Source organism: Oncorhynchus mykiss, chromosome 25, assembly GCF_013265735.2.
Source record: "Oncorhynchus mykiss isolate Arlee chromosome 25, USDA_OmykA_1.1, whole genome shotgun sequence".
Lineage (NCBI taxonomy): Eukaryota > Metazoa > Chordata > Actinopteri > Salmoniformes > Salmonidae > Oncorhynchus > Oncorhynchus mykiss.
Window position 1 is genome coordinate 30,974,429 of NC_048589.1, and position 11,786 is coordinate 30,986,214.

The 11,786-nt window shown below is 42.2% G+C and overlaps 1 protein-coding gene across 6 annotated transcripts in view; it reads right to left on the reverse strand.

Annotated features, from left to right (window-relative positions):
• LOC110505782 (bromodomain adjacent to zinc finger domain protein 1A) overlaps positions 1–11,336 on the reverse strand; it is a 72,723-nt gene extending 61,387 nt beyond the window's left edge. For 2 of the 6 annotated variants that reach the window (XM_036962347.1, XM_036962343.1), the window contains exons 1-6: positions 11,190–11,336; positions 10,710–10,860; positions 9,083–9,361; positions 2,180–2,329; positions 1,895–1,993; positions 1,680–1,767 (exon numbers count right to left, since the gene is read on the reverse strand). In XM_036962347.1, coding sequence (XP_036818242.1) covers positions 1,680–1,767; positions 1,895–1,993; positions 2,180–2,329; positions 9,083–9,361; positions 10,710–10,822 — 729 coding nt within the window. In that variant the 5' untranslated portion in view covers positions 10,823–10,860; positions 11,190–11,336. Of the gene's footprint in view, positions 1–1,679; positions 1,768–1,894; positions 1,994–2,179; positions 2,330–9,082; positions 9,362–10,709; positions 10,861–11,075 lie in introns of all 6 variants that reach the window. The other 4 variants (XM_036962345.1, XM_036962344.1, XM_036962348.1 and 1 more) reach the window with 4 other exon arrangements.
• Positions 11,337–11,786: the final 450 nt, after the last annotated feature.

Below are 11,786 nucleotides of genomic sequence, written 5' to 3' on the forward strand. Positions count from 1 at the left end.
TTCAATATTGGTTTCATCAGACCAGAGGACTTTGTTTCTCATGGTCAGAGTCCTTTAGGTGCCTTTTGGAAGACTCCAAGCAGGCTGTCATGTGCCTTTTACTGAAGAGTGACTTCCATCTTGCAACTCTACCATTGGTGGAGTGCTGCAGAGAGATGGTTGTCCTTCTGGAAGGTTCTCCCATCTCCACAGATGAACTCTGGAGCTCAGTCAGAGTGACCATCAGGTTCTTGGTCACCTCCCTGACCAAGGCCCTTCTCCCCCGATTGCTCAGTTTGGCCGGGCGGCCAGCTCTAGGTGGTTCCAAACTTCTTCCATTTAAGAATGACGGAGGCCATTGTGTTCTTGGGGACCTTCACTGCTGCAGAAATGTTTTATTACCCTTCCCCAGATCTTTACCTCGACACAATCCTGTCTCGGAGCTCTACGGACAATTCCTTCGACCTCAGCTTGGTTTTTGCTCTGACATGCACTGTCAACTGTGGGACCTTATACAGACAGGTGTGTGCCTTTCCAAATCATGTCCAATCAACTGAATTTACCACAGGTGGACTCCAATCAAGTTGTAGAAACAGGATGTACCGGAGCTTAATTTCAAGTCTCATATCAAAGGGTCTGAATACAGCCAACAGCTGTGTCTGTCCCAAGCTCACTGGTGCAGGAAACTTGATACAATGTTGCAAGTTCACTAGCACCTGCTTCAGGCCTGAGCCAAGTTAATAGTTGATACAATGTTTCCAGTTCATTGCAGACAGGCCATGCGTAGACAAATGCGATTTAATGTTTAATTTGCTAGATTTAAGTAGGCTATTTTTTACATAGTTGGCCATATTTATTCATTTATTTTATTGAACCTTTATTTATTTTTTTACCTTTATTTAACTAGGCAAGTCAGTTAAGAACAAATTCTTATTTTCAATGACGGCCTAGTGGGTTCAGGAGCAGAACGACAGATTTGTACCTTGTCAGCTCGGGGATTTGAACTTGCAACCTTCCGGTTACTAGTCCAACGCTCTAACCACTAGGCTTCTTATTTACAATGACAGCCTGCCAAGAGGCAAAAGATGTCCTGCGGCGACAGGGGCTGGGATTAAATAGATGTTAAACCTAAAAAGTATAATTTTCTTTATTAATCACATGACAATGATTGAGATATGAAGACTTATTATAAATGAAACTGTTCCACAAAAATGTTGATATGAAAAACATAACTGGCACGCAGATTGGTAGAATTGGTAAGAAATTGGCATTCCACATGAGAAAGGTTGCCGACTCCTCGTGTAGCCTATTGTGAGCAACTTCAGGAGAGTAAAAGCCAGCAGGAGTTTGAAGAGAATGGTTGGGTCTGGTTGGTTGGGTCTGGTTGAGTTCTAGATCTCTGGCTCATTCGAGTCATTTGCGTGTTATTTCATCGAACAGTAAGCTTAAAGCATCAGATAAGCTCAATGCATACAGTGGATTTTATTTTAAAAAACGCATAGGGTCTGTCTATATGGAAAAATACACATTTACAAATCGATTGGTCGAAAGAAGAGACACATTTTGGTTGACCAAGGTTCTGTAGTCGGGGACGGCCCTACTTGATTCAAATGGCCACAAGATCCTTAAGAGTTTTTGCTTAAAAAGGAACACACACCAACGGGCATATTTCATAATATTTTCAAGTTCAATCTTAATACCTTGATCATAACGACTCCGTTCTGTGGTTCACAATGCTGTTTGAGCAGCAGCTTTAGTCTGTCTCGTGAAAACGTGTTCTTCTTACGGCTAAAATAAGCGAGCAAGAGACAGGAATAACGGTTAGTGGTTCCATTTAAAAAGTCAGAGGGGATTAACTGTTGAATAAGAACAATACAAGCTACCAGAACATTGTTAGTCAGTAGGTTAGTCTCACCTCATCTGACCAGCCTTGGTGAATATGGGAACACTGCCTTCCTTGATGGGCTGTACTTTGTACTTGAACACAGACGGGTTGACAGATTTCTTTGTCTTGCTTTAAACATGACGGGGGGGGCAAAAAGGTATTAATCCATGCTAACAAAGAAACTAAAAACAGGGGCAAAGACTTGGTGTGCATGTGCAATGGCACCCTAGTCCCTATAAAGTGCACTACTTTTGACCATAGGGATTAGGATGCATATTCAGATGCAGCTCTGAATAGCTTGGCTTACAGACTGACCCATTGGCCTTTGATTTGGGGCTTTTAGGAGAGTCCTCCTCACTGTCACTGATGATGATGAAGTCCCCCTCCATCTGAAGTTTGGCATGCCCATTGACCGGCCCGTTGGAATGGTGGGGAGACTGCACATCCAAGATTTCACATAGCTGCCTGTAGGAAATATTCAAAACACATTTCAATTGATTGAAAAACACAGCTGCATGGTCAATCCGATGCATGTAAAACACACACACAGATGGCAAAAACAAATACACAGATGAAGTAGGAAGTTTACATACACCTTAGCCAAATACATTCCAACTCAGTTTCACAATTCCTGACATTTAATCCTTGTAAAAATTCCCCGTCTTAGGTCAGTTAGGATCACTACTTTAAGAATGTGAAATGTCAGAATAGAGAGAATTATTTCAGCTTTTATTTCTTTCATCACATTCCCAGTGGGTCAGAAGTTTACATACACTCAATTAGTATTGGGAAGCAATGCCTTTAAATTGCTTCACTTGGGTCAAACGTTTCAGGTAGCCTTCCACAAGCTCCCCACAATAAGTTGGGTGAATTTTGGCCCATTCCTCATGACAGAGCTAGTGTAACTGAGTCAGGTTTGTAGGCCTCCTTGCTCGCATACGTTTTCAGTTATGCCCACAAATTTTCTATGGGATTGAGGTCAGGGCTTTGTGATGGCCACTCCAATTCCTTGACTGTTGTCCTTAAGCCATTTTGCCACAACTTTGGAAGTATGCTTGGGGTCATTGTCCATTTGGAAAACCCATTTGCGACCAAGCTTTAAACTTCCTGTCTGATGTCTTGAGATGTCGCTTCAATATATCCACATAATTTGTCCTTCCTCATGATGCCATCTATTTTGTGAAGTGCACCAGTCCCTCCTGCAGCAAAGCACTCCCACAACATGATGCTGCCATCCCAGTGCTTCACGGTTGGGATGGTGTTCTTCGGCTTGCAATCGGGCCATTTTTCCTACAAAAATAACAATGGGCATTATGGCCAAACAGTTCTATTTTTGTCTCATCAGACCAGAGGACGTTTCTCCAAAAGTACAATATTGTCCCCATGTGCAGTTGCAAACCGTAGTCTGTCTTTTATAGGGTAGTTTTAGAGCAGTGGCTTCTTCCTCGCTAAGCGGCCTTTAAGGTTATGTCGATATAGGACTCGTTTTACTGTGGATATAGATACCTTTGTACCCGTTTCCTCCAGCATCTTCACAAGATCCTTTGCTGTTGTTCTGGGATTGATTTGCACTTTTTGCACCAAAGTACATTCATCTCTAGGAGATAGAAAGCGTCTCCTTCCTGAGCGGTATGACGGCAGCGTGGTCCCATGGTGTTCATGCTTGCGTACTATTGTTTGTACAGATGAACGTGGTACCTTCAGGCTTGTGGAAATTGCTCCCAAGGATAAACCAGACTGGTGGAGGTCTATAGAGTTTGAAGGTAGGCCTTGAAATACATCCACAGGTACACCTCCAATTGACTCAAATTATGTCAATTGGCCTATCAGAAGCTTCTAAAGCCTCAACATCATTTTCTGGAATGAACCAAGCGGTTTATAAGGCACAGTCAACTTAGTGTATGTAAACTTCCGACCCACTGGAATTGTGATACAGTGAATTATAAGTGAAATAATCTGTCTGTAAACAATTGTTGGAAAAATGACTTGTGTCATGCAAAGTAGATGTCCTAACCGACTTGCCAAAACTATAGTTTGTTAACAAGACATTAGTGGAGTGGTTGAAAAACGAGTTTATGACTCCAACCTAAGTATGTAAACTTCCGACTTCAACTGTGTGTGTGTAATATATCTCTTGAATGAAAGTGTTTGTTTTGTTGCCCAATACAAGGAGATAGCAAATAGGAAACAAAGCTAAATCACTGAAAACCCCTGTATTACAAGTCCATGGGGCTTCTAAGGTCCAGTTAGAGCTCTGCTACCCCACCCCGGTAGGTCTCAACATTGTACAGTGGGTTAGGGCCGGGTAGGGCCTGTTTTTCTATCAATAACTAAGGAACAGCTAGTACTCATGTATCATTAACATTCTGAAGCTGAGCCATTTGCTTGTGCTCTGCTGCGTAGTACATATTCCATGTACATATAGCGTCAGAAGTGCTTCAACCTCTTTAAATAAGACTAAAACATTGTCTGACTCCACAGGAGAGATTATTTTACTGAAAATAAAATGTTCCTTGAGTTGAGTGACGAAAAGTAGCTGGTTCACAGCCAACTGCTCTCAGTCTCGTCACCAAGCAGAGGTGTTGCTATGGATACTCACAAGTCATGCACAGAGTGTATGCAGCGCAAGACAGACGAGCAGCTAATGGAAGTTATTTCTGATTTAGGGCAGGACCAGGGCTTAAATTTCACATTAGAAAATTGGGCCTAGGTAGGGTAGGGTCTAAACGTCACGAGCATAGATGGGGCTTAAAATTCATTCAGTGAAAGGCTCTAGGTCTAGTTCATTAACATGTTTAAAATTAGATGAAATCTGCTCAATAACTGTACTTGTAACAATAGTCATAGTAGCAGAATTGAAATGGTCATTGTTGAGGCCCAGACTTAAGAATATTTGTAACAATACATGCTCACACTAATACCTAAACCACTGGCCTACTCCCCCTTCCCTCTGCCCCCCCTGCTGTGGGTGCATGTTGCTTCTTGTCTGGCATTCTCTCACTCAGCTACCTACTGCTAAGCTGTGATAATGTAATGTCTGGGACAACTCCTTTTGCTGGCTCAGCCAATCACAGAGCCTGCCTTAGGTCCATCCACTCAGTCCCTCCCGTTGTGTTATTTTCAAAGTTCAGTTTATGATGGCTGACCGATGTCCTCTTGGAATGAAGAGGGCTCATTTATTTAGATCCATATGCCCAGTGGCTTCTATAATCTAGTAGCCACAGGATAAGGACGGTCAGGAGACAGCCTACAGAGGGGAGGTCTGAGACTCAGTGTGGTCCCAGGACAACAACCTCTCCTTCAACGTCAATAAAACCAAGGAGCTGATCGTGGACGACAGGAGTAAGAGCACACTCCCATCCATCCCCACAATGGAGCGCGACATCCACACTGCTCAAATCAAAAGGCCAAAGCATATTTCTTGTTGCCTAATAATGTTGGCAGAAGACTACCCTTAGTAGGACTGGTAACTATAGACTTAATGTTATGGGTACCTGGCTGCTCTACAGTAGCTAACAAGAAATACATTTAAAAATGTACAATCAGGGCTCTCCCTAGGATTTTCTGAGATGGTTGTGCTGATGTAGGCCTAAATGTTAGGTAGGGGTAAGGTCCAGAAGGAGTCAGTCAACTTCCCACTCAGGAAGTTGAAGACATTATATACAGTACCAGTCAAAAGTTTGGACACACTCATTCAACGATTTCTTTAGTCATCAAAACTATGAAATAACAAATAAGGAATTATGTAGTAACCAACAACAACAAAAAAGTGTTTGATTCTTCAAAGTAGCCACCCATTGCCTGGAAGACAGCTTTGGCCATTCTTGGCAATCTCTCAACCAGCTTCATGAGGTAGTCACCTGGAATATATTTCAATTAACAGGTGTGCCTTGTTTAAAGTTAATGTGGCATTTCTTTCCTTCTTAATGCATTTGAGCCAATCAGTTGTGTTGTGACAAGCTAGTGGTGGTATACAGAAGACAACCCTATTTGGTAAAAGAACAAGTACATATTATGGCAAGAACAGCACAAGTAAGCAAAGAGAAACGAAAGTCCATAATTACTTTAAGACATGAAGGTCAGTCAATGTGGAAAATTAAGAACTTTGAACATTTCTTCAAGTGCAGTCACAGAAACCATCATGAGCTATGATGAAACTGGCTCTCATGAGAACCGCCACAGGAAAGGAAGACCCAGAGTTACCTCTGCTGCAGAGGATAAGTTTATTAGAGTTACCAGCCTCAAAGATTGCAGCCCTAATAAAGGTCACAGACACATAAATAACTGCTCGGCGAAGACCGCGTGAAATCAGGCCTTCATCGTCAATTTGCTGCAAAGACACCACTATTAAAAGGACACCAATAATAAGAAGAGAAGCCATTGTGTTTGAAGATGGCGCCGGAGGGGATAGCTGCAGTCTTATCGGCTCTTAACCAACCATGATATTTTGTTTGTTTTTTTCACGTTGTTCGTAACTTGTTTTGTACATAATGTTGCCGCTTCCTTCTCTTATGACCGAAAAGAGCTTCTGGACTTCAGAACTGCGATTACTCACCTCAAACTGGACAAAGAGTTCCTCAATAAGTTGAACGGGAGGGAGATACTACTGACACCCGACCAGACCCAGATCCCCGGCATTCGCTGGAGAAGGAAATTGAGATTTCGCAGCAAAAGATCAGGGTGCCTTGTGAGGATCAGGCGACGAGTGGCTAATCTGCATTTGCCTTCCGTCCTGCTAGGTAACATTCAATCGCTGGAAAATAGATGGGACGAACTGAAAGCATGTATATCCTACCAACGGGACATTAACTGTAATATCTTATGTTTCACGAGTCGTGGCTGAACGACGACATTAAGAACATAGAGCTGGCGGGTTATACACTACATCAGTAGGACAGAACAGCAGCCTCTGGTAAGACACAGGGCGGGGGTCGATGCATACATGTTAACAACAGCTGGTGCACGGTATCTAAAGGAAGTCTCGAGATTTTGCTCGCTTGAGGTAGAGGATCTAATGATAAGCTGTAGACCACACAATCTACCCTATAGACCACATAATCTACATGCCACCAGACTGATGCTGGCACTAAAACTGCACTCAATGAGCTGTATACCTCCATAAGCAAACAGGAAAACACTCATCCAGAGGCAGTGCTCCTAACGGCCGGGGACGTTAATGCAGGGAAACTTAAATCAGTTTTACCTCATTTCTATCAGCATGTTAAATATGCAACCACAACTTCTAGACCACCTTTACTCCACACACTCAGAGTGAAAAGTACAAAGCTCTCCCTCGCCCTCCATTTGCCAAATCTGACCATAATCCTCAAAAAGGTTCTACAGCTGCACCATCGAGAGCATCTTGACGGGTTGCATCACTGCCTGGTATGACAACTGCTCGGGCTCTGACCACAAGCCACTACAGAGGGTAGTGTGTATGGCTCAGTACAGAGGTCAAGCTTCCTGCCATCCAGGATCTCTATACCAGGAGGTGTCAGAGGAAGGAAGGCCCTAAAAATTGTCAAGGACTCCAACCACCCTAGTCATAGACTGTTCTCTCTGCTCCCGCACGGCAAGCGGTACCGGAACGCCAAGTCTAGGTCCAAGAGGCTTCTAAACAGCTTCTACCCCCAAGCCATAAGACTCCTGAACAGCTAATCAAAACGGCAACCCAGACTATTTGCATTGCGACCCCCCACCTACGCTGCTACTCTTATCTATGCATAGTCACTTTAATAACTCTACCTACATATACATACTACCTCAACTAACCGGTTCCCCCCCCATATTGACTCTGTACCGTTAGCGCATGTATACCGCCCTGCTATTGTTATTTAGTGCTGCTCTTTAATGATTTGTTTCTCTTCTATTTTATTGTTATTTTTAACTGCATTGTTGGTTAAGGGCTTGTAAGTAAGCACTTCACTGTAAGGTGAAATGTGACACAATTTGATTTGAGACTTGTCTGGGCCAAGAAACAGGATCAATGGGCATTAGACTGAGATTTTTGGTTCCAATCGCCATGTCTTCATGAGACGCAGAGAAGATGAACAGACGACCTCTGTGTGCAGTTCCCACCATGAAGCATGGAGATGGTGCTTTGCTGGTGGCACAGATTTATTTAGAATTCAAGGCACACTTAACCTGCATGGCTACCACAGCATTCTACAGTGACAAGCCATCCCATCTGGTTTGCACTTAGTGGTACTATCTTTGTTTTTCAACAGGAAAATGACCCAACACACCTCCAGGCTGTGTAAGGGCTATTTGACCAAGAAGGAGAGTGATGAGTGCTGCATCAGATGACCTGGCCTCCACAATCACTTGACCTCAACCCAATTGAGATGGTTTGGGATGAGTTGGACTACATAGTGAAGGACAAGCAGCCAACAAGTGCAAAGCTGTCAAGGCAAAGGGTGGCAACTTTGAAGAATCTCAAATATAAAAATATATTGATTTGTTTAACACTTTTTTGGTTATTACATGATTCCGTGTGTTATTTCGTAGTTGACGTCTTCACTATTACTCTACAATGTAGAAAATAGTAAAAATAAAGAAATCCTTGAATGAGTGTCCAAACTTTTGACTGGTACTGTACATATTACCTCAACTAACCTGTACCCCCTGCATATAGCCTCATTATTGTTATTAATGCTAGTTTATTTTTTTACTTTGTAAGTAAGAATTTCACAGTAAGGTTCGGCGCATTGTGACAAATACAATTCTATATTAGAGCTCCTCTGGTGCCCCTCTCCAAACAGGTCATAGCCAACTCTCAACCACATTGACAAAAATCCATGTATCGGTTTACTACAGAGAACATGATTTCACTGTCAAAGAGCTGGGCTCTACATTCACCAAGGTAATGCTAGTGAACATAAATAAACAAGACATTGGATGAATACTCCTTTGGCTAAATACAGGAACTATCAAAGCACCGAGACTCATAGGGAGAGAACGTAAAATGCATTGTAGTCCTTCAGGAAGCTGGTATAAAACCAAATGATATCAGACCCCTGGTTAGAAGTGAAACTGATGACACTAGATGAGGTCATATGTATAAAATAAAGTGAAACTGATGACTGTCGGGGAGGTCATCATATGGATAAAACCAACACATTACCCGACACTGGTGCGGCTCAGAACACCCAGATTACAGTAAAGTTGAGTACAACTGATGATGCTTGGTGAGGTCATGTGGTTAAATTAACACTTTACCTGGTACCGGAGCGGGTCACAACGTCCACAATCTCCCCAGGGAAGAACCTCTCCTTGACGTAAGAATACACATCATCACAGATCTCATGGAGCCGGGTACGGTATGTGAGGGCTGTGAGGTGCAGCAGGGGGACCACCAGGGCTGAGGGGAAGCTCTGGAGGCTCTGACGACCTCTCTTCTCACAGTCCAGAGCTTCCAGGTAGGTCAGGCCAGGCTTGCCCGTCACCGCACAGCTCCACACTAGGCTGTTGCATAGGATGGTCCTCTCAAAGAAGTCACTTGTTGGGAGACGGGGTGATTCTAGTCAGTACAGATAATTGCATATCCCCTATAGTGTAACATCACTACTTTTGACAAGGGCCCTAATGTTTAAGGGCATGAAATTGCTCACTAATTTTGCATGTTGGGCTGGACATATGCAAAATATTGCTGCCCACATATTCATAGGAGGAAACAAAAACCAATGCTCACCCCAAATCAGCGTTAAAAACATAACACAACCTAACTTGCACAAAATATACCTTGCTCATCTGTGTACACTGTAAATATTGAAATGCTTTTCCAGTTTCTGCATCGATAGGACCTCAAAGTCATGTTGATCAGTCGGTCACACATGCTGACTAAATACAATTCCAAAGAAATTATACCTTAAGCAAAACCACAAATATAAAACAGTATCTTCAAAATAGTGATAAAATAATTAACAGAATTAAAAGATGTCTGTCACTGTCCCTCTACTAAATGTACAGTAACATGGGAACGTGCAGTCTATCTGGACTGAGGGCCAGGGTGAAAATTGTTTACCTTTCAAGAACCCCTTGAAATAAGTCAGTATTATTCGTAGGCAAGTCCGAATTAAAAAGTTTGTCTAGGCTATGGGTTACAAATTGCTAAAATATGTCACTATACACACTAGTTAACATGTTGCTTCCTAGTTAGCTAGCTATAAACAATCCCACAACAATGAGCCTGCCCACGTTCCACACGCGAACTGAGGCAAGACGAGTTGTGATGAGCGCGAACGGCTCTGCTCTCATTTTAGGACTATGTAAAAGTATCTAAGAGAGCATCCGATAACTTCTAAGACTGGTTAGATTAACCAACCAGTTACTCGATGGATATGACAGTAAATTACGGCAATAATTATAGTCAAATAAAGTTGACTCAAGTTGGATATTTTGCAACGCTAGCTTCAAGCTGGCTAGCAGGCCCAAATACTTGGTTAACACGGCTACGTTAAATGGTAGTCGCTCCAACACTACTAGCTAGCTATAGTAGCCGCTAAACTAGCGGTGATCAAGCTGGCTACACCTGCCAAATAAAGTTGGACAACTGAATAGAAATAACGGTTCTGACCCATTTCATCTGATGACTAGCTAAATAGGTGTCAACCAGACAATACATTATTAATGATTTACCAACTAGTTTATAATAAGTAGTACTTTGTCCATCTTCCAGCACCGCAGTGGATTTTAGCTTCTTAGCAAGCTAGCTAATGTTTGCTGTCACTATGGTTAAACTTTCCTAATTTGAGTTGAGACAAAATTGGATGCTCATTTAATAGTTAATAACTAACATTGATCATTATTTAATGTCAATGAATTTATCAATTTGGTCTTCACGTACTCGTATGTCCTGAAGATTTCATGTGTGACTTTGCAAAGAAACACTTCTTCATCTGGTTTGAGGTCCGCTGGGGGCTTCTGTCTGACAAACGGCTTTCTGTGGAGAAGCGGCATCTTTCTTTATCTTCGTCTCCGATTTGTCCTCTTTGAGACTCAAAAAGGAGGGAAAAGAAAGCCAGAAACCATGTAATTACAAAGTTTTAAATCAATATTCATCGGCAATAAACTCAGACATGAGGACAGTGACCCAAATTTTTTTTTTAAATGGTCGTGATAAACTACGACAATTTTAAGAGGAAATCCAGCCTTTGTTAATGGCACACGCTTCCAGTAACACACAAAAGTGACGCTTTTCCAACCAACTCACATGAAAATGTGCTCAATGAATGGGAACCTGTCTGATATTAGCAATTAAAAAGCTCGATGTTTAAACCACCCGAGAACATTTTCGCATACTAGAGGAAGAATTCAAGAGATTTACCGGATCGGTTATGTAACATTAAAACAATAATCCGCGGGAGAAAAATACAAAAAGTCAACGGACTGCCCCACTTCACCAGCAGACCGACTGCGTGTTGACTATAAATTTGATCCGCTCTATTTCACAGATGAGAAGCGCATAGAAGGGCGTAGCTTGAGTGAAGACTATATGATCTCCATTGGTTGTTTATCCCGCCAATCGCATCATCACCTCCAATCATGTTTATCTTCGTTGAACATCAGAGGAGTGGAGAAGCAATATGGGATTTGTTACTACTTGATTCAGAGCATCATACAAATTAATAGTAAAACATAGCATATCTGTTCTGGTAAAACATACTTTTTCAACTGATACACAACCTTTGTACAGGTTTAAGTGAGTGATCATAATCATAGCGCCTATACATATTATAGCGCCTAACATTTTCCACATGCATCCAACTTCCCGTCTGTCCGCCATGTGGGCTTTGAATCACCAATATGTACGTGCTTTGTTCTTATGCTGCGTTTACTCAGGCAGCCTTATTCTGATATTTTGACCAATTATTTGCAAAAGAGCTTATCTGATTTGTAAAACAAAGGTCAGCTTGTGTAAACG